This window comes from Eutrigla gurnardus, assembly GCF_963514095.1.
Source record: "Eutrigla gurnardus genome assembly, chromosome: 12".
Classification (NCBI taxonomy): Eukaryota; Metazoa; Chordata; class Actinopteri; order Perciformes; family Triglidae; genus Eutrigla; species Eutrigla gurnardus.
The window spans coordinates 22,806,002-22,829,049 of NC_139926.1; the positions used below are offsets into that span (position 1 = coordinate 22,806,002).

Sequence of the window (23,048 nt, forward strand, 5' to 3'; positions counted from 1 at the left end):
TTAAGCTCAGAGCAGTGGCTTATGAAGAGTGTGCCAACACATCGCCGGGGCTCATAAATATGTCATTCTACGAGGGATTTCATGTATGCATTCTTATGAGAGCCTACCCTGAAGGAGATGACGTGCAGTAAGTGCATTAAAGTGCAGCTGGGTGTATGAGGGGAGAAAAAGACAAGTTATATTGGCCAACAAAGCCATTTCCTTTTCATTCATAATTCTTTCAATGACTTCTGTACCTACATATTCCTTTTATTTGACTACACCTGGACTATATTACATATGAGATTTTCAGATGATGGAGACATTAAGTTGTCGCAGACCTGAATGATGTTCTTTTTTAACCGCCTTTTTTTTCAAAAATTTCTAATGAATAACTTTCCTTTGAGACTATTGGTCGTGCGTTCATTCATGAAAATACAAAATGCAGCCAAATCCTTGGTCCTTAATTTGTATTTTTGTTCAATGAGAAAGGTAACTTTGCAGCATGCTAGGACTGTATGAAGGTTTCTGACCCAGCATCTGAGCCAGCTGAGCACCTGAGGGTTAGCTTAGAAAACACAACAGTTTCTTCATGAGGTAAAGAAACCTGATTATATACATAAACTAGATGCATGAATATGTGACTGCCACCAATATCATCTTAAATATGCTCTTCACTGACATATTTCTGGTAAAAAATAGGCATATGTTAAATCAAAGTGACATTCAGAGTCAGATTATAAATCGTCAAAGATTATTATTTTCATTCAGTTGTTCCACACAAGCTATGACAATAAAAGCCTTTCATTGAAAGCCGATCTCCCTCGAGGCAGTGCTGGTGGGAAGACCCTCATTCCCAAGATGCATCATCACAGATGCTCTTTTTGTGTCAATTAGAAAATGATTATCACAGAAAGAAAGGTCAAAATGTCTGATAGAGAACACAAGTTTGTTCTTTGTTTTGTTTTTAAGGTTGAGTCACAGACATGATTGCGTAATGAAAATATTACATGTTAATATTCCTTCAATAAGCCAATGAAACCTGACTTTTGATTGGATTATAATAACGTTGTATTATTAAATTGAATGAACTAAAGGCTTAGAATATATGTTTTTCTATTTACAAATTGAAATAATCTGATGATATAAACAAGCTAGATTTACAAAACATCTGATCATGCTCAGAAAAACCCTCTAAATAAATAATAAAACACCGCACCAGGAGGAGCGTTAACATTGTTGTAAGGTCCAATTTTCACGTATGATAGAGTGGCTTTAAAAACTCTGGGCTGACTGTATTGATGTCTCAAGCACTTTAGCAGCATCTCTGTCTCCCTCACAAACACGCACACACACACACACACACGCACACACACACACACACACACCACTTCCCCTTCCTGGTAAAGTACAGGATGTGCAGATGGAGAACTAAGCATTTTTTTGTCTCCTCTGCTGTTGCCAGGAATGCTTTATGGTCCATGTTAATATTGGAGCTCTCGTGCTGGAAAGATTGCTTGATTCAATCAAGCAAGTCGCTGCCCTGTAAAGTCATTACACTTTGTGCAATGTCATGCGTTCTGGAGCCAGTGGACAGTCCGGTGTTCAATCCCGGCATTAGGGGGAAGCGGCCTAGCGAAAGCACGTGCGCCTGTGCGCGTCAGCACCTATAAATAGCCGTCATCAACTAACATAAACACGTTAGAAAATGAATTAGAGATGCAGTTTTTTACGGAACCGAAAGCACGGCACGCTGTCCTTGTCAACTTGTGCTCCGGGGAACACGTAAAAATAAAAAAATAAAAAAAGGCTCGACTCACTTTCCTACTGAATTTGCACACGTTGAAAGCCAGAGGGTATGAGATTGCAAAAGACACGAGGAAAGAAGATGGAAAGATTGTGGGGATAGAGGAGGAGGGGTGTTGATATCAGGGTAGAATATCAGAGGATGAAGAGAAATACGGTGACCTCACTGATATCATCTCCTGCTACTGTGTCACTTTTGTGAGAGAGAGAGAGAGAGAGAGAGAGAGAGACAGAAGCGCTGCAGGGAAAACTTAAAACACGCATTCAGAAGGAGAGAACAGAGAGTAAAGAAAAGAAAAAACAAGAGCAGAAGCCGAGGCGGGAACACTTTTTTTTAAAGCTGAAATAAGCAAGTCTTACCTGCACGGAGGTTTTCCTTTGGTGGGACGGAGAAGTGAGGAGAGTCAAAGGGTCCCGGGGTGGTCTGGAGGGGGGGGCGGGGGGGGTCCTCGGTCCGGCTTGAAGCGGGGCTGAAGGGTGGTCCAGTAGAGGGGAGGAAGGATGGAGTGACAGGGAGCAGGGAGACGGGGAGGCTAAAGGGGGGAGAAGAAACGCTGCTTGCCTCTCCCTCCCTTACTCTCTCTCTCTTTCTCTCTTTTCTCCCTCCAACATACACTCAGGCGCTCGGAGGCAGACACCAAAACCCCGAGTCACTCAGATAATAGGCAGAGAAAGAGTCTTTACATTTACACGCTCTGCCACGGGGGGGGGAGGATGGGGTGATCTCTCCTCCCACTCTCCTCGAGGCAGCCAATGGGAGGCGGCACAGAGGTGTCCAGGCAGCCAATGAAAGGGGAAGCAGCCGGTGCCTTGCCCCAGCCAATAAGTGCAATAGCTCATACCCAGTTGAAATAATTACAATATGGAAGGAGTCGTGGAAAGCTTCCCTTTTTTGAAGGACAGAGCGAGCGTCGCAGTCCAGCCAGTGAGCGTGATTTAAGGCTGCCACAGACATTAGAGTGATTAGATTCCGGCCCACTAAACCCATCACAATATCCCTGCATGCTCCTCTGCAGACCTGCTGGAAACACTGCCAACCACGCAGGGGGAAAAAGGAGGCTTCAGTCAGCTGGAGTTTGACAATTACTCATGTACGGCTGAAACGAGCCACGCGAAGGCAGGAACACAGGCTGACACGCAGGCATGCATTCACAGCCTCTCTCACACACACACACACACACACCCACATAATCGATTCCCTTCTGTCACGTACAGTACATTTACACTCGGCGCCCATCAACAACACTGAGCAGAGAACAGGAGCAAAGTATGGAATTCTATCAGGCGTCTTTGCTTTGCAGCGTGCTTCAATTCCACAAGTCTTATTTTATTTCCCCCTCCCGCTCAATCAATGGCTCTGGCAAAGCACCCAGCTTGATAAATGATCAATGGGGGACTGTCAGGTTGGAATGTAAGGCACATCACCATCCGACTGCCTGTTCTGCACGGGGAAGTGGAGGGAACAGCAGTTACAGTGTCACATCAAGAACAAGTGCAAAGAAGCCGAATGCGTTCTTTTTGTCAGCAAACACAGCTTCAGCGACTTGCTGAAAGGTAGATTTTTTTATTTTTTTTTTGAGGGATGGAGGGAACTCTCAGGGGCCACAAGCTGTGGGGTGGAATTTTTTTTTTGTTTTAAATATTTTGCTGTGAAACTGTGTTTTTTCTTCAACATGTTCACCAGCTTTAACGATAACTTCCCTGTGAAGAGAGAGGTTCATGAACATGAGCCATCCATTTATAAAAGGCTGTTCAGGGTTACGGAGGTTATACGGCGATTCAGGCCTGTGGGCACTTGAGAGTTTTCAGTTCATCTAACCTGCATGTGCTTGAGGAAAACCCAACAACACAAGGCGTTCTGACTAAACTCATGGCTACAGTCACACAGTGGGTTTCCAGTCAGTACTAAAGTAAAGTCATCTCTGTTCCCTTGTCTAACTTTCCTCTGAATGGCATCATTGCAGCGTTGTTTAGATGTGACAGCACCATTACAAATAGAACCACAGTGTTAATGTGACCTGGTGCAGCGGTGAGGAGCTGCAGAGTTCCTGTTTGGTTACATGCTGTATGGGAAATGCTGTTTTCTTTTTTTCCCTTTTTTATAATTTCATTCATGCATTCATTATTAATGATTTCATTTTTGTATTTCCTCAAGCCAGACATTTGAAAAATTGTTTTTGGTGGCCGATGAAAGGATCCTGTGAGAGGATGTAGCAACATTAGCTGTGACGCATTGAGGATGATGATGTCATGTTTTCACACAGCATCACTGTGATGGGCGGGTAAGAGCCCCGCCCACATTGATGACATTTACATGTACAATACACCATTTTCTGGCTTCATTCCAAAAAAGACAATATTAATACTACTCCAAATAATATCAGCGTATTCCAAATGTCTTAACTGGAAAATGCTACATTCGGACTAAGGCATTATGTGGAATGCTGTTAACATGAACCGTATTTCATTTCAGAATTTTGTCATTTGACGGACTTCAATTCAGACTTTTTTGGATTTAGATGCAACATTCCTTACAGCTCCATTTCACCATTTAAAAAAATATTGTATTGAATACATTTCATATAGCGGATACAACATAAACATCAGCTGTGGGTAGAGTTTGGGATAAAAAAAATTTTCAAAAAGAAGGTGAAAGTGGAAACCTTTGCGTGTGTGGGGCCTGCAGATTATCACGTTACTCCCCTCTGACTGATCTTTTTGCAGGAGCACCGGAAATCAATGAGGCTGTCAATACCTGAGTGCATTATAACGTGGTCAGACATGCGCAGCACAAGTGTGGCATCAAACTGTCAGTTTAGCGGAGAGCAAAATCCAGAAGTCTGTCTTTCTGTGAAATCGCCAGAAAGGGAAATAAGCGAGAAAAATAAAACCCCTAACTGGATTGTTGCTTGTTTAACGGCCGTCTAAGATTAGCCATACACGCGTGCGTCCTTGTCAGCAAGATAATTTCACGGATATTTACAATGTTTGACGTGATTTTCCCCTTCCCTGCGTGTATTTGGATCTCGATGTACTTGTAAATTATCTGGCGAACGCGCCGACACATGTGCATCACGCCGATTCCGGACAATCCAATCAGCGATAAACCGACAGCAGAGGGATCCGCATCGTAGCGGGACAGGAGGGGTCACGGAATCCAAAAGCAACACTGTCATTTACAGGAGCACAGTTTTTACCGAACAGGGCTGACACGAGCCCCGTCTGCGTGTGAGCGGGAGAGGAAGAGGCATAAAAAATTCATTAGCAGATGGAAGGAGATGTCACATCCAATATGTAAGCGGCTGCATTGACGACCATGGGCAGTGAGCTGTGTAAGGTTGGTGAGGTAGCTGTGAACCGCCACTGTGCTGGAGGCCTGACCTGGGGGAATTCTGAATTACCCCATCACGGAGGTCTCATCAAGGAAGATATGCAACAACAAAAAAACGTTTCTTTTAGTGGATGTTCGGTAAATGATCATGAAGTCTTTTTTTATTAGCTCTGATATCCAACTAGCGGTTCAGAATATTGGCAAAAGCTGAAGAGCGTTTTTTGACGCACCGGAAATAATACATAAAAATATACATTAAACCAAACGCACGGTTCCATTAATTAAATTCCATCAATTACGGGTGATGTGACAGAAAATCAGTATCGGCCAGCGTGGTGAGTCACCTCCTTCCCCCTCGCTTGACAGGAAGTGGCTTCGCCGTGACTTTGAGTTATGCCTGTCAAACCTGAAGTTACAGGAGCAACAACCGTACCAGGTGCAGTTTAAAGCAGAGAGCAGGTATGATGAAGTGGTCAAAGCCAACGCCAGAAATATCCACTCTGATAGCATCCTCCTCATCAATTATTGAAAGACGAATGGGGGAGAAATAGACTTAAATGCCATAAGATTCACAAGGGGATTTAAAGACGGGGAGATTGTTATTCATTATCTATCTAAATGTCAGTGAAATGTGAAAGCCTGGCGGTGGGCCTTCAGACACTACACAAATGTTGCTTCAGGCCTCCTTATTAGCCTTTAATTCAATGGGGAAACATGTTAGTCTAGTTCGAGGCAGAATGCATTAAAATGATACTTGGAGACATTTACATATCTCTTATTTCCCTGTATTTATGTTGAGGTTGGTAAGACACTTAAACAAGCTTCATCCTCTCAGATGAAACACGGCGGAAGCTGCAGGAAGACAAAGCGGCTTCTGTAACAACGGCGTGTTAAGATATTGTTAGAACCGGGGTTAATGTGACAGCGAGCCACCGCCGTCGACTAAACACAGACCGGAGATCCGACAGCGATGGCGTTTCGCTACCGCCCCCCAATGTCATTAAGTCCCCCAATATCTGGTTGTCACCTTGTTGTGTCATTACCGTCGCTGGATGGTTTCGTTGGACTTAGTTATTACTTAGCACCCACTAAATATAGCTTTCCTCAGGCAGCCAGCGTGATAGCGCTTCGCAGCGAAACCAGCTGCGGGTTATTACATCCCAGCCCACCCCCCACCCGCCCTCACCTCACTCACTCAAGAAGACCCACATGGATAACACGCCGCTCAGTTCGTTGTTTGTTTTTTTTTTCCTGAAGATTTACTCAACCAAGGACATCGGGGAATTGGACAGGAGTTAAAATGTCTATTTTTCTTCTTCTTGTCTTTCAACCAGGGACACTGAGCCCCCCCTTCCCCCGTCACCCAGTCAATTAATATAAGCCTTACAGCGCTCGTAAGGCTTCTCAGAGGGTTGAGATGCTTAAGAAGCATATTTGATGAAATTGAGTGGGAAGTGACTCTATATTTACGGATTATTTTTCGAGAACGTTGCCTTTATATTTACGGGTGGGTGCATGGGATAAATACAGCAGCGCTTGATTCTTAAATGACATGCCACTAAAGATAATGATGCCTTCAGGCTCCCATTTAATACCGACTTGATACCGAATTGGGCACGAGTTTATTGAAATGTGAAACTTGAAAGAAAGTGGCCCGAGCAACTTTGTGCAACGTTCTCTGTCCTTTGCATTGAAGTACAGAAGTGTTTACTTTGTTTAGTGCTAATTAGAATACTTTAGCATGCTAAGCTCATGGTAAATATTATACAAATTATACAAATTCAGCAGTATATTCTGTTTGGAGAAAATGTCCATGTTTATTTTTACGTGTGCTTCCTGTTACATTTAGACTTGAGGTGCTAAAACGTAAAAACTCACGCTGTTGCTCTGCTGCTTTTGTCTTAAGAGCAACTTTTTGGGGGAGGGGATTTGCAACGCCTTTTCTTGTCATTTGATATTCAATGTCTATCTTCCTCTATTTTTGTCATTTGGATGTGTTAAGATAAGAAAGCATGCTGTGCAGCTGCTATCACTCATTCCTGTCAAAGTGCAAATTCACATTGTGAACACATTCTCGGCAGTTCTATAGTGAATGCGTTATAAGGCAGTTTATTTAACACATTTAAGAAAATAATCATAAAATGAACATAGCTTGTAGTGCAGTTTATTTTAAATACACCACACAGATTTGGGACCATATCTCAGACATGGTGTAGGTGTCCTCTTGGTGCTGCTCTACACCCAGAACATCTCCAGATGGCTAGCAGTCACCCCACCACCAAGGATGCCGACTAGCATGGAGGTGGAGGCTTCTGAAACCCACTAATTAACACATTATAGCTTGTTTGTTTGCCAGCTGGTCATCTGGCAACCTCGTGGTGAAAAGGCTCCAGAAAGCCAAGACATGGTCACACAAAACTCCCTGGAAACCTTCAGATCATGGTCGTCATTTTCATTCTTCATTTTTTGGTAGCAACAACTGAGACATGTGTTAATGAGCTTAAGAGGTGCTACTCTGTGAATTTTTGTTGACGAGCCATTTCCCTCTAGTCCCAATAATGCGAAGCTAATCAAAGCGACTAATGTCTGTCAATTAAAAAAAGGCTACAGCGAGTATTTGTTACATATTTGATGTCATGAACAAATTTATCTCCAGAAAAACAGAATTCTGAGAGTAGAAAAAAATAGAAAAAAGTATGGTAATTTTTTTTGCATACTTTTCATATGAAGAAAGGGGTGATACCATTACTCAGGCACTGTTACATATTATTTGAATCATTGATTATCTGGAAACCAAAAGCATTTCTTTTTACTGCTTTACTGATCTTGTGTTTGTGACTTCCTGTTTTATTTTGTAGTCTTTCTATGACGTGTTATATTTGCTGTACTTCCTGTTTTTTTTTTTTTTTTTTTTTTTCCTGTTTGTCTGTTGTTGGTAAACCACTGGTCTGTCTGTGTCCCCAGTGATGTCTGGATTTTTTTCTTTCGCCATTATCTTCCAGTGATTTACACATAAGTTTTGTTTTTGCTGTCCAATTTATTGCTTGTGTAGCCTTCCTTAATTTTCTAAAAAATATCATGAAAAAATAATAGTATCTAAAAAAATAAATAAAAATAATGAAACAAGTAATAGTATGTCAAAAAAAAGTCATAGTATATACTGTCAATATATAATATCATACTATGACAATTATTGGCATTTTAATCATATACTAACAAGTGACTTTTTGTGACACATCATTGTTATAGTATAACAATGTGTTAGGGGATGAAGCCTATACAAATATTGATTGGCAGTTTTTGTTGGATGATCATTGGAAGAAATAATGTATGAGATGCAGCGGTACAGACACGTGACAAATAATATGTGAGGTTGGCAATGTCATATATCAAAGGTCTCTAACTAAACATTTTGATTTCCATATGTTTTAACACATATATCTGATATATCTCCAAAAGTATGAAAGCGATTTCATTACAATTTCATTACATGTCAACATTTTCAAAAAAGCACTCTTTTCAATGTAGACATTCTGCTTTACTGCACCACCTTAAGTTTTTGTACAAAGACTCGTAATCGATGTGGTGTGTGAACTGTACCAACATACCAGGAACATTATCTGCAGTTACACACTCCAACGGTCCACTTCAACCACCTGCATGTAAGAAAGTCTTCGGCTTGGCATATCATTTTAAAGTAACTACTAAATTAGGCCAACTCTGAATAATTCAAATTAATCTTCTTAATCAAATATTATCTTGAAACGCCTCCTTACTTTAAAGAAGAGATTTAAGGGGATTTCTTGAGCTATCACCAATGACTGGTGACCTAATTCAGTTCCCTTTTAGAATCCACTTTACTTGTAGACTTACAGAAAATATATTCATGATTGCCTAGTAATTTCATTTTTTATTTCTTTGACAAATGTGAATCTTGACATCTTCTGCCACACTAGTGTCCTAATTAGCCACATTAAATATTGCTTTAATTCCTATCAAGACAAATTGTACATTAACTGCTTATGGCAGTGCTATGTTTTTGCTGTAACTTCCGTTCAGGTGTTTGCTCTTCTGTAGGTGTTCTGTCATTGTGATGTCATGGCAAACTGTAATTAACGTTTCTGTGGTGATGTATGATGAAGGAGCGCCTGACACTGATTTGTGATGGAGTCGATGCCAGTAGCAACATCTCAGAGAAGGACTTAAGGGCTGCTGAGTGAAACGTATCAAGGCCACAGTGGAATCAGAGCTCCTAGTGAGACGGGTTGCCATTTGTTTCAAGCAAATGAAATAATTCCAAACACTCCACAGCTGAAGGTACAGGAAGTCACATTATTTCTTGTAGTTGAAAAAAGACTTTTATTCAGTGCCTGGGAGAGACAGAACAGCACAAATTGTTATAAAAAAATGGATATCCACAGGTTCAGTCAAGACCGAGTAGCACCAAGGCCAGTTCATCCTCTCAAATTCAAACAAGGCTACTCCTCTCTCCTTAACATACTCATTTTTCTGTCCCCCACCCCCCACACACGCCTCTGACAGCAATCACTCCAACAAAGATTAGCAGCAAACTAATCATTTCCAGCTTACTCACTGATAGGTTTTTATAAAGTGGTAAACGGGGAAAATAATCATTTCAGATTCCAAAGGCTCAATTTCAGCAAGAACGAATCTTGCCCTCCGGATGTGGGATTATTCATTACAGTAGTGTTTGTGTCCAACAAGGTCATTTAAGTTTAGAGAGAAGTAAAAGCATCTGAAGCTGCTGTAACATGTACATATTTGTAGAGTAATGCATACAGGAGGAATGGTTCAGTACAGCTGGTTTCGTAAAGCGGTCCTGGGTTTATGTAAGAAGGCACAGTTTCTGATGAGAAACTCTTTTGAGAAAGAATTAAATGTTCCGTGCTGTGTAGAATATAAATGAGGGTATTTAGCTTTTTTTTCTTTTTCTTTCCAATCGTTTTTTTCCTTACATAACTTCATTTAAAAATAAATATCTATTATCTTCTTTAAAATAGTCTTTAAACGTTTGCTGTTCCCCGTCATAACCCACAATTCTACAATGAAATTGGAAAAAATGTGGAGATGATCAATATCTAAAATAAAAAATAACAGAATGGATATAGCATTTTTATAAACAGTTCAAAAGGTAGAACATTGATAACATAAAAAAAAATCACAAACAAATATGTAATATACAGAATCTTTAAAAAAAAAAAAAAAAAGGATACAATTTGAGAACATTTTGCTTCTCCGCTCTCGTTCCGCCCCTTGGAGAAAAATATGTGTCAATGCCCCCGAGAAAGAGGACCAACACCCCTCTGTTTGACCCATCTCTTTGGCGTTTATGGAGGGGTGGGGCAGACAATGCAGAGCGTCTCTGCCAGGCAAAGAGCCACAGGGCCAGTTCATTGGACGCCACATGTTTGCCAGGCGTGTTCTCGGGAAATCAAAACCGTGTTAACTAGGGCCCAAAACAAAAAGAAAAAAGAAAAAAAAGAAAGTTGGATGGGCTGGACGGTATTTATTTTTTGGAGTGTGTTGTGAAGGCGTTCTCAATGCAGAGGACGATGTAGGAGCCGGAGCAGCTACTGGAGGTTTGATGCAGGATGTGGCCGCTCTGTAGTGATGATGCCAGACCGGTCACGGCGTGGTCGCCCGCCCGCCATGTTTCGCAGTAGTGGTCTGTTTGCCGGTGGCCTTTGTTGCTTGATCCGTGCCAGACCATTTTCTCTGGCCTGGAGGGAATCAAAAAAACAAGCACAGTGTTCAGTATGTGCCCACAGATGGAAAAGCAAGTATAAAATATGTAAATGAAACTAAGGCTAACACGTTGGTGCACAGGATGAAACGCAAAATTACAAATAAAATGAGCAAAGACTCACCATGCGCTGTCCCTGACGATGTCTCTACCATCGAAGGAGTAGATCGGTACGTTCTCCCTCATTTTGCTCGCATCGTCACCGAAGACAGACTCCCAACTGCTGAACAACACTTGGTCCTGCATGGAAGAGAATACATCGCCTTATAATGTGTTCTCCGTAAAGCAGCAAGATACATAGAATACATTAAGTTCAGACAATTAAACAGGGTTAGACAACAACCAATAATAAAGATCAGAATAAATGACATTCAAGAAACTTTTCAAAGGAAAGTGCTAGGGTTGGACTAGAGAGAAAATTACATCCACACGTGGTGTGAAACTCAATATCTGTCCACATCTGTGAGGGTCCGCCGATGCAGAGAGCCAATCGCCAGTTTCCCAGCAGTCGTAGCTCACCTTGAGGTTCACGATGGGGATGCTGTCCCTGTCCGACCGGCGGACGATGGTGTAGAGGTCCTGAAGCTTGGAGGACAGGAACGCTCTGAAGGTTCCCTTCAGGCCCACGGCGCGGGCCTGCTGGAAGCACATGAAGTCCGCCCCACGAATTCCTCGCATGTTACCGGTTTGAGGTGCGTTCAAGGCGATGAGATGCAGCTGATGAGGAAGACGCAGGTTTCTGTTAGAACAGCTGTTACACGTCTTTATCGGATCGACTATCTGAGTATGTGTTGCCATCAGATGAAATATTGCTCCATTATTTCTTAAAATGATGCATTTGCGTCTTTCCGTGAATGTATATTAAACCAGATATACATGATATCCTTAATAACTGACATATTGCCAATTTTTTGTACTCACTCCTGATGCTGATGGGTCCACATGGATAGCGGGCTGCAGTACAGGCGGGCTGGGTCGCCGCTGTGGAGTGACGGGGTGTCTGTTCTCAGTCTGTTGGGTGGCTAGTCTTCCATCCGTCTGACCCGTGTGTCTGGAGTCTGGGAATCTGGGGTCGTACTGTGGGGGGTACCTGGGGACTGCAGGGGGGTGTGGTGGAGGCTCGATGGGGCGTATGGCAGAACCGCCCTGGGAGTAGTGGCCAGCTCCGTTGTTGTGGGACTGGTCCTGGGACTGCGGGTACAGGATCACAGGTGGAGGCTGGACCTCAGCCACCTCGTTCTCCTTTTAAAGAAAATGAGAAAGATCAATCAATTAATCAAAAGACAGTCATTGAATGAAAAAGGAAAAATATTTCTTCTATTTTTTCTTACCAGATCTCTGAAGAAGGGACTGTAGTCTCCGAGCTGAGAGGGGAAAAGAGCTGTTTAATGAAATCTCACCTCCCAATGAATGAAACACCTCACCTACAGTGTATAAGTAGTGTTTTTGTCTAATTATTAATATGAAATCAAATTAGATTTTCACACACCTTTTCATGTGAGAGAAGGTATTTTACAAGTAAATAAGTGAAATAAGGCAGTAGATTTGTGAACAGTGTTGATTTTTTCCTTTGACATTAAAGCTGCTGTTATCGTTTTTTGGCCACTAAGGAGCAAACTATATTAAAGCTCTTTGGTTTAAAGGCCTCTATAATTCAAAGCATTGCGTTTTCTTGGGTGAAAAGTACTTTACCATGACTTGCCGCAGTCCGTCGCGTACTCTCAAGTAGAGGTCTGCTTTGTCAATGATGTAGATGAGGCTGCCCTCTGACTGGCGTCTGGCAGTAGCTACCATTGTTTCATATGACCTCAAAACAGTAACCTGTGCAACACAAAATACACGCCGTTCAAATAAATATGAATGAAAGGACTAATAAATGGCTGCCAATTGCTCTTAAAATGACCATGATCTGCTCTGTATATTCCATCAGGCAAATAGACAACATGATCAATTGTCAACGCCATCCGAACAATCACATAATCAGTTGGATGATATTCATGTGCAGCGATGGCACTTACCCCAGAGGAATGACCAGGAGTTCCAGGTGGACCCGGGGGACCAGGAGGACCAGGAATATCAATGGCTTCAAATGAAAACAGAAGCTTTTTAATGGTTGGCGTTGAGTGCAGACAGTCGGCTGAGGTCACTTTTTAAGTTTAGAACTATCCAGAATATTTAAACATAGAAACTAGAAAGGGTCACTTACAGTGATGGGGCCTATATGCTCCGGGTTGGGAGGCAGATCCTTGTGGTCCTGGGGGTCCAGGGGGTCCTGGTTGACCTGGACGGCCATCGTAACCAATCCCAGGTGTCCCCGGTGGCCCCTGTGGCCCAGATGGGCCTACTACGGGTTCTCCCTTGGGACCCTAGCATGAAGGAAAAATGCATTGCAGTAATTTAGATGTTTCATCGAGGCCAACCACAAATCCTCAGACAAAATAGGATCTGGGCCATTAACGCCTATAAATATACCACAACAGACTGTCTGAACTCACCTGTAGGCCTGGTTTGCCGGGAGGTCCTGGTTGGCCTTGTGCTCCTCCAAAACGAGAGTCGTAATATCCACCACTGGGCTCTCCCTTTTCTCCCTTCACACCTACGTCTCCACGCTCTCCTTTCAGTTCATTCTGTTGAAAACCGTTTGACACGATGAAGTAACGGACATCCAGCACACTCGTGAAACAGACTGGTGGTGTAGTGATCAACTAGATTACCTTGAATGTGTAGATGTCAAAATTAGAGGCTGTTCCTGGAAGAAAAAAACATGTTTTTTTGGTATTTAAGAACGAAAAATTAACTTAATGGTAGATTATGTTTACTTTATGTAAACTGGGATTTACCTGGGATTCCTGGGATCCCTCGGTCTCCATGCTCTCCTTTTTCCCCTTTAGTTGCTACAACAAAATATCATTTTTAACATCGGCGAGTTGGACAAAACATCCCACAGGTGTGTCCGACACGCACAACTGTCAACCTGTGTGTTTTATCAAGTCATTCTTTTAAAATCGAGTCAGACTCGACAGCTTAATCTCGTGACAATAGCATGTATATCCCCTTCAGGCTGAAGCAGCTTCATCAGACTGAAATTAAGATAGAACTGTTTATCTCTGCAGACACTTTAAAGCCTTTTCTAAATCGCTCTTCCTTGACTGGCACTTTCACTTCTCCGTTCTGATCCCTCCCCATCTTACAGAATTATACATCGCTGCTGAAACCAACAAACCGTGTGTGAGAGAGGTCATACCTGGGTAATTCCTTGAAGTTTCATCATAGCGCTATGAAAGGAAAGAAAAAAAATGTCCATGAAGAGATTCCAACAAAAGAGGAAATGATTAATCCCAGGTTTATGCTAAGTTATGCAATCAGCAACTGATCCAGCACCAGATAATGACTGGATACGGATTAAATGTTATATGGTTAAGCTTTAAGCCACAAGGGGGTACATGAAAGACCTGAACTATCTTGTACATATACATGTCCAAAGTTTATTTCAAAGTACCAGGTTTTTGGATCTTGCGTACTCACATTGAAGCGATCTAAGGGAATGGCTGGCCCAGGGGGTCCTGGTGGTCCGGGTGGTCCTGCGACTCCCTAAGGAAAAAGGTTATACACTGTTTGGTGTGTTTACAGGATGATAAAGGACATACCATCAAGAATATTTGATATTCTTGAATACTGTGACACAATGATTGCTAGCATTGACGTTAAGCATTTGAGGGTCAGGATTAATTTTTTTTTTTTTTAAATCAGCTATGCCATTGTTAGACAATCAGGTCTTGGTTCATAAATATCAATAATCAATCAATGTCAATCAATGTTGCCACACGTGATCTTTGAAGGTCGACATCGAAAGCTCATTTCAGTGGATGCTTTGAGTGGAATGGGAGTTGTGTCACTCCTACGAGCTAGTGGGTTCAGTAAAAAGTTAGCTAGCACACTTAGCATCTTTTGTGACGGCCTGGCGTGGCTAGGGGGTTGGAAAGTAAACAAGATGATGTCAAACCGTCTTTATCCACCTATCCAAGGCATTGGTAATAACAGTAACACTTACCGGGTAGCCATAGCCGACTCCTGCTTCTCCTCTCTCACCCTTGTATCCATTCACACCAGGGCGACCCTGAGAGGAGAGAGTCCATTAATATTATCCTGCACTTGGGAAAACGGAAACAATGGGATTCAAACGTAACAGCAGTATACAATAAGATAGCAGATAACATATTTCAGTGAACATATAACAACAAAAGACAAAGGAAGGAGCACTTACAGGTCTTCCAGGCATTCCGATTTCACCCTTTATACCAGAAGGTCCATACTGGCCCTATATAAATAAACCATGAAATGCAAGGCATTGTGAGCTGACTGGAGAATGAAGCGGAACAAAATGCATGTTTTGGTGCATTAGTGTAGATCTGGTGGATAGAGATGCTGGAACACTTACGGGGGGTCCAACAGGTCCAGGTGATCCTCTGTCTCCCTGCAGGCACGATAAAGGAAGCAGATTAGTTTCAACAACAAAGAACCACAGAAACTCCTGGAGACAATATCATACACTTGAGATGAGAGGTGTGAATGTGCCGTTACGAGAAAGACGAAACAACTCACCTTCAGACCTGTTAGCCCGTCCAGATGCACAAGATTTCCATCAGGTCCGATTATTAAGCCTGGCTCACCTTTTTCCCCCTGAACACAGCATCGAAGGGACAACACGGATTCAATGACAGCAGTGTCTCAATGACGACGAGCAGCTAAACAGTTGAACGAAGTAATAACCTTTACCTTCACTCCGTAGCCTGGGTGGCCAGGGTCTCCTCGGTCCCCCTTTGGTCCAATGGGACCCTGCAGGATAAAGGCAGATTTCTCAACTTACAAGAGGGTAGAATAAGAATGATTAGGCAGCAGGAAAATCTTTGTTCCCTTTGATCAATTCAAGCTTTTCCATTAGTCTCCGTCTATGAAGGCTGAGTGGACCGCTGTTTAGATATTCAGTGTAGAAATAAGTGGGTGAGATGTTGTGCGGTGAGTAGATGCAGCACCAATATGTTATTTACTGCTAAAATGACCTGGAGACATTACGGGTGATTAATAGTGCTACAACCGACCTGAGTGTAAAAGAAGTATTTCTGCCTGTACAGCAGTTAGCTTTCATTGCTTAGAGATACTTATGCAGAGGTTGTTAGTGATACAGAGTAAAAGCAATAAAGACATGAATGAATATGTTGTTTAAAAACTTAGTCCCTCATACACATGTGAGCACCACCAATACAAAAAATCCAGCAGACAGAAGCTGTGATCAAATGAAAACAACCAAACCAACAATGAATTGATGCTAATAGTCAGAATCGCATGATGAGCTCATGATGAGCTCATGGATCGTATTCCTCCGTGGCTCAGATGTTCAATGTTGCCTCAATCATTTACTCCCCACTGGTCAAGGAAATGACTTTTTAAAGTTGTGTCTTCCTTAGAGTGTGTGGAAGCTCAGACCAAACACAAATATCAAAAAGCTTTCATGTATAATATAAACAGAACTTTAGCAGGAAATAGTGCCACGTATGGTCTGATCTTGAGATTGAGAAACCGGGTTTTAAGTGCCTTTAATTTACATTTTATCCAGAATAAAAACAAGGTGGGGAAGTGAGAAAGTACTGAGAGGCAGATCAAGACGTTGTTTTTTTTTTTTGTCATGTGATTTGTTAACAATATTGATATATAAATATATATTAAAAGATAAAATAATCTACAGTATATGGACAACAGGAGAGAAAGCCAGAGAGACAACACTGAGACCAATCAATTAATGCCAATTAATATGAAGCGTGTGTAAGTGACGTAAATACACTTCACATTTATGGTTATAATAAGGGCAAGGTAGATTAATTATGTAACACGGGGAGACTTACAGGAAATCCAGCTTGACCAGGTAAACCAGGTCCTCCCTGTTCAGGAAAACATCAGATATATAACTATTAGATTCTAATGAAGCGCTTTTCTAACTGACTTTCATGCATGCATTTGATTTTATTTACTTTACTTTAACACAAATTTACGAGCACACCACACCGCTATATTCTGTAGCCCCATATCACCCAACATGCACACACACACACACACACACACACACACACACACACACACACACACACATTATGCTACTACACTACTAGGCAATCACTCTGTAAAACTGTAAACTGTAAACATGAATGCAAACCTGAGGCCCGGCATTGCCGGCAACACCATCAACCTGTAGAGACACGGAAATAGAAGAAAGTTACGATCAATGACTCTGAGCTTTGGATTTAATCTAGTTTATGTTTTTTGTTGTTGCTTACATTGCCAGATGTCTGGTAGATGATTTGTCCTGGTGGTCCAGGTGGGCCAGGAGGCCCTTGGAGTCCGGTTCCATCTCGACCGGGTAGACCCTAAGACCAAAACACACGCATCAAAAAGATGAATAACTGTCCCATTTAATAAGGCTTCTAAGACTGGAAAATAGTCACATTAGTTGGTTTTTATCTTCTTCACAAGTCTTTTAAGATCAGAGAGATCAGATAACTACAAAGTGACTACAGAAGTGAGCTAGTTGGATGTGTTTCACTACATCATTGGTCACCACTGTACAGACAATAGCTTTGTAGTGAACAAAATATAATATATATAATATCTAAGGGTTAATAATTAGTGAAGTAAAACTGTACCGTCTCTCCTTTGTCGCCAAGGTTACCCTTCGGTCCCTGTAAAATTAAAAATGAATGAATGAGACAAAAGACACAAAGAAGAAAGGCACACATCCAATTACCGGCTTCGGACAAGAGAAACAAACCTCTTATTCATTGAAACTTCAAGATAATAAAAGCACTGCTTCTATCATAACATATTGTAAGATGATAAATTAAAGTAATTTAAGATTTCATTCACATGTAAAATTGAATTCAGTAGTGCGGAGGCCGTTCAGAACGGGCAGATTGCTTGGCCTGTGGCGTTGTCGCCGTTTCTCGAAAACAGGTTTGAGCAATCCAGCCGCCATGACAGCATGCCTGCTTGGCGGCATAACGGTTAATAGGGGTCGCCTCTCAATGCGCGCAATGTTACAACATGCTACTTATGAATAGTTTTAAGCCCGCACTGGACGTTGCACTCCCTTGGGTGCTCCGCAATACACCCACCAAGCGTAGCGTCGATCTGGGTTGTCGAGACGATCAAAAAGGACGATCCCAAAAACAAGCATGAATATCAAGTGAGGGGAAAGATGCTCACTTCAGTTAACTCTTAAAAAAAATTAGATTGCCGTTATCAATTCAAAACCGGCTGCTTCACACATTTCAGCAGATTATTCTGCCTGATATACATACACAGCATATTAATTCACGGGTCATTTACAAGCCTCAGGACTGCATCTCATTGTCTGTGTCCGTGGAATAACAACTGAGCCATCTCCATGACAACCCAACCAACTTAATGACGTGGACCAAGACCTGCAATTAAAAGCTCGGGGGGGGAAAAAAGCTAGTAAGTGGGTGTTAAACAACTGCTGTTGAGGATAAGAATGAACTTTCATGCTTATATTGGTTATTACTTGTTATAGATCCCAATATGATGGTGTATTTTGAAGCAGGTATTGCCTGACTTATGTATTATGCATGCTGACACTAAAACTCTTCAGTAGTAGTTCATAGTTTTGTGAATGACTGATGATGATTTTAAAGTGGTTGACACGGCTTTTATATGAGGGGTTGCCAGTTTCTTCAGTTACTGGATCTTGGCAACATCTGTATGACTTCAGGCTGCTTTTTCCTCAAAAACAAATAATAATTTTTGCACTGAAATGACCTATGGTGGTGACGTTTAAATGGCACGGGCTCAAACATTTGAGAAAACAAAAAACTCTGTTAATACAGTGACCTTTTATTAATTGAGTCACCTCTGGTGTCCAGCTGGTGCAGGACAGATTCATATTTACATAGAGATGTATTTTACCTGAGGTCCAGGGAAGCCATCCAACCCTGGTTGTCCGTCTCTTCCTGCAAGACCTTCACTGCCCTTCTGCCCTTGTATGCCCGGCAGCCCAGCTTTGCCCTGCAGAAGTACAAACAACACATTACTACCACCACTACTACTACCGGTAGTTTGCTTGTACTTCCGATCCCACTTTTGCTTCAGGCATTCAACGTTGATGTGTCTGTTAACATGAGTTTGTCTTTCTGCTTTCATACATTCTATTTAATAAAATAGTTGGTATAAATCTAGACCTAACTCTCATTTTACAATTTATTTCACTGCTTCTTGAATCCACGCATTACATGTATGTAATTCTGGGGTGTAACTGCAGTGGAACTTGTTACAACTAGCATTTTTGGCCAGTGATTCCATATCTTTTTTCTGTTTATGACCCACAATCCAAAAGGTTTGGCCACCCCTTAATCTAATGTAGTTATTTTCATTGTTTGTGGGCTTGTTTTATTTCTTTTTCCTCCCATTTCCGTTTCTTTAGACGGTGTAAGGACCTTATTTTACCCTCAGGAATCAATGAAGGTGCAGCTTATTTTTATTCACTCCAGTTGTGAACATTTAGTAGACGTCTAGTCTTAGTCAGTAGAAATAGTTTTAAACTAAACTAACTGTACAGTGCTTATGTTTAATATCTACAGCTTTCTGCATACATGAGTTCAGTTACTTACCGGGAGTCCAGGCAAGCCAGCAGAACCCTGAAAGCACACACACACACACACACACACACACACACACACACACACACACGTCCTCGGTTATTTGCAAGCTCATACATATCTTCCACATCCTCCTATAAATAGTTGGACCAGTTACAGTCGAACATTCACAGACATGTAAAACGCAGACCGGAACAATGATGCTTTGTAATCCAGTTACAGAATGAATGGCAGCCGGAGGTCTGCTCACTGTTAGCCTCCACATAAATGGCTTAATTCTGTTTACTCAAGGCAACGTTTTCCATCTACAAGATCTTCCACGGGCACTCTTGTATCGTTGTGTATATGTGCACACTTTTCCTGCTTCAAGATTTATAATAGTGCGAACATGAGACCCCATTTGAGTTTTACAGCAAAATGGGAAACCCTGATCTTATTTTCAGATTTGTTTTTTTCCCCCTAATTTCCACTTTCAATGGGAATATGAAAGAGTTGCTCCTGATTATGTCAAACCAAGTTGTGGCAAATGACTTTAAAGCTGCTGATCAGATCTTGGATCTGAGGCTTACTGTCGCTTGAATTCAGGGATTTCAAAAACAACTTTTAAACAAGGAGGAACTATTGTTTATTTTAAACCTCGTCTGTAATGTTAAAATGTGAGATACTTTATATCAGGGGTCTCAGACTCGCGGCTCAGGCTGATATTTTGGGCCCCTCTACAACAACACGAATTGGCAACGTTGGTCACTTGTACCGTAATTTCCAGACTATTGAGCGCACCTGAATATAGTATATAGTAGGAGGAAGTAAGAGAAGCCTATGTTCTGAAGAACCATTCATGTTCTGCATGTTCTGAATTGTTATTAGTAGAGATTGAGAGTCGGTTGTACTTTTTTTGGAATTCTTGAACCCCTTTTTTTGTGGAATACTTGATGTGGCCCAGACTCTACCTCCAGCATCCCACAGCTAAGTTTGAGACCCCTGCTTTATGTCATCTTCCTCAGGGCCTTCAGTATTTTTTCAACAGGCAGCACTGACCTGTCTTCCTTCAGGTCCTCTGACGCCAGGGAGTCCGTTGCCGTAACCTCCACCGGAGGCCTCCATGTCGTCCTTCAAACACCAACAAAGATTGTTGACAAGCAGCCGAAAAGAAAATGTTTTTTTGTGCGTTTTTGTTTTTTTCCATGCCGTTTAATTTAATGTACTCAATCCTTTCACCTCAGATGATTTATCTCACTGATTTACATACTAATTGACCACGCTAATAGGGAAGCTGTTCTTCCATTTTCCAATTTCTGTTGATTTCATCATAAGCTGTTCTGTTGAACCGTCGCAGACAACCAAATTACACAGACAACATTTTCTTATATCTCTTACTGTTACAAATGATATCAAATGTATCATGACAAAAACTGGAGAACTTACAAATCCAACACGATAGCTTGGCCCAGGAGGCCCCGGAGGACCAGGTTGCCCGACTGGTCCGATGGGTCCAGGCAGGCCAGCCAGTCCGTGCTCTCCTGAAGTTCCCGGCAAACCCGTGTCTCCTTGAGATCCCTGCGGGGTAAAATGACAGAATTAAGAAAAACAAACTTAAATAGAAGCGGTTACAGCTATTTTATCTTCGAGGAAGTGCATCTAACCCTAACTCCTCCATGCAGCATTGAGTGAGTAAATGTGGTTTAACAGTACGGAGGATAATGCAACTGCACAAACGCCCATGCTCATTGTTCTGATCATCACCAAATGTTAAACCAAACCAAAGCCAGCACTCGGATTAAACTTCAAGTCAAGTCTGTAGCTGACCAGATTTGACAAACATTTGCATATTGTTAGCAGACACCGATCCCCTTTGATAGCTGCCGTGCTGAAGCCCGGTTACCTGCGGATGGGAAGGCTTAGGAAAGTAGGAGGATAGATAGTGGGGCAGCAGATTGGTGAGAAAAGGAAAGTAGGAACTTGGCTGGAGGAACGAAAAGCACGAGACAAGCTTTAGAAACTGCTGGATGAAAGTTCATATGTCATTCTAGTCATCCAACGGGCTCCATTAAAACAGTTCGAGTATCCCATAAAAGCACGCCAGCAACTTCAACACTTGAATTCATGCACTTTGTTTGCAGGATTATGTCTTGTCTATTACTGGTTACAACATTAAAGGCCATTTGCATTCAAATTTGCTCTCCAATATTTTGGAGTGTAGCTCTAACTGTAAAGTGGCAGCTACCTTCTCTCCAACTGCTCCGGGAAGACCCAGCTCGCCTGAGTCACCCTAGTGTGGGGAGGGGAAAAAAATGTGAATTAATTCTCTTTACTTTTTCTATGTAAGGGAATATAAACTGTAATAATACTGTGGCAATTCAAAAGAGGATGGAAACGCTTCCAGGGATGCTGAAAATGGGTGTTTACAGAAGAAACAATCACTTTCACAAGGTCGTTACCTTTTCTCCCTTGGGACCAGTAACTCCAGGGAAGCCATCAGTACCCGGCAGACCAGGTAAGCCCTAGAAGGATTTGGTTCAGGTATTCAGTTGTTGATGATTGGGTTAGACTCTACAGGCATTTAATCACGATTATTGGGGCGAGGGGTGCTGAGAGACAAACATACAGGTTGACCGGGCATCCCGTCCTTTCCTGGTGGTCCAAATGCCCCAGAACTCGATGCTGCACCAGCTGTAGAGGGACTAGGAAGACCTGGGGGACCGGGGGGACCAGGGGGACCTGGTAGACCAGGCGATCCCTACAACAACGAAAATTAATCCTTGAGCATAAAGCAAATATCCAGTCATCTATTAGATAAAAGTCTATCAGCAACAATTCATCGTCTTTGTGGTTTGACTTTTTCATTTACAGACGCTGGTCTAACAACCACAAACATGATGAAGATTAAATTCTTCTCACCCGAGCAGATTCCAGATCAGGGAACCCTGAGCCTTCCATGTCCACGAAAGTCTGAAATACATGAACTCGATCAGTTGTATTCAACAAATGAGCTGCAAAGTCTGCTGATACAAGTTGTGCCGAAACCTAGATTGACTCACAGATCTGAGTCCTGGTCCTGCGGGTCCCGGAGGACCTGGGAGTCCCCTTGGGCCAGGTTGACCCTCTCCACGGTCTCCCTGCATGTACAAGAGTCATTCTTTTAATAACATTAACAATAATTTAGATTTCATCTTAGATTCAGTAAGCGGGAGTCTAACCTTTTCTCCTTTAGATCCAGAGTCCCCGGGGGTTCCTGGGAAGCCAGGAGGTCCATCAGCACCCTGTATTGAGGGAATATATTGATTACACGTCTATTTACATAACATGTGTCAGTGCATTGCAAGGCAAACGGCTGCATGGTCAAAAGCATGGAATCCCTCAGGGAACCGCCCCACACTCATGCAGAAATACGTTCTCCAGTGATTCTCTTCCATTAGCGCTCAGAAGAGAAATGGTCTTTCTTTGCTGTGTATCATCTGATCGGATCAGAGGCCGATCGATCAGAACCCTTAGCGTCTACTTTAAC

The 23,048-nt window shown here is 42.2% G+C and overlaps 1 protein-coding gene across 3 annotated transcripts in view; it reads right to left on the reverse strand.

Moving 5' to 3' along the window:
• Positions 1–9,443: 9,443 nt before the first annotated feature.
• The window catches only part of col18a1a (collagen type XVIII alpha 1 chain a), a 65,602-nt gene continuing 51,997 nt past the window's right edge, over positions 9,444–23,048 (reverse strand). For all 3 annotated transcript variants that reach the window (XM_084023473.1, XM_084023471.1, XM_084023472.1), the window contains 32 exons: positions 22,741–22,803; positions 22,582–22,659; positions 22,442–22,492; positions 22,149–22,280; positions 21,982–22,044; positions 21,768–21,812; positions 20,969–21,100; positions 20,582–20,653; positions 19,556–19,582; positions 18,855–18,953; positions 17,576–17,611; positions 17,210–17,299; positions 17,089–17,121; positions 16,781–16,816; positions 15,657–15,716; positions 15,483–15,560; positions 15,319–15,354; positions 15,145–15,198; positions 14,932–14,997; positions 14,406–14,471; positions 14,125–14,155; positions 13,721–13,774; positions 13,595–13,629; positions 13,376–13,507; positions 13,087–13,246; positions 12,899–12,963; positions 12,573–12,701; positions 12,212–12,244; positions 11,802–12,122; positions 11,400–11,597; positions 11,005–11,120; positions 9,444–10,857 (listed from right to left, as the gene is read on the reverse strand). In XM_084023473.1, coding sequence (XP_083879599.1) covers positions 10,644–10,857; positions 11,005–11,120; positions 11,400–11,597; positions 11,802–12,122; positions 12,212–12,244; positions 12,573–12,701; positions 12,899–12,963; positions 13,087–13,246; positions 13,376–13,507; positions 13,595–13,629; positions 13,721–13,774; positions 14,125–14,155; positions 14,406–14,471; positions 14,932–14,997; positions 15,145–15,198; positions 15,319–15,354; positions 15,483–15,560; positions 15,657–15,716; positions 16,781–16,816; positions 17,089–17,121; positions 17,210–17,299; positions 17,576–17,611; positions 18,855–18,953; positions 19,556–19,582; positions 20,582–20,653; positions 20,969–21,100; positions 21,768–21,812; positions 21,982–22,044; positions 22,149–22,280; positions 22,442–22,492; positions 22,582–22,659; positions 22,741–22,803 — 2,805 coding nt within the window. In that variant the 3' untranslated portion in view covers positions 9,444–10,643. The remainder of the gene's footprint in view (positions 10,858–11,004; positions 11,121–11,399; positions 11,598–11,801; positions 12,123–12,211; positions 12,245–12,572; positions 12,702–12,898; positions 12,964–13,086; positions 13,247–13,375; positions 13,508–13,594; positions 13,630–13,720; positions 13,775–14,124; positions 14,156–14,405; positions 14,472–14,931; positions 14,998–15,144; positions 15,199–15,318; positions 15,355–15,482; positions 15,561–15,656; positions 15,717–16,780; positions 16,817–17,088; positions 17,122–17,209; positions 17,300–17,575; positions 17,612–18,854; positions 18,954–19,555; positions 19,583–20,581; positions 20,654–20,968; positions 21,101–21,767; positions 21,813–21,981; positions 22,045–22,148; positions 22,281–22,441; positions 22,493–22,581; positions 22,660–22,740; positions 22,804–23,048) is intronic.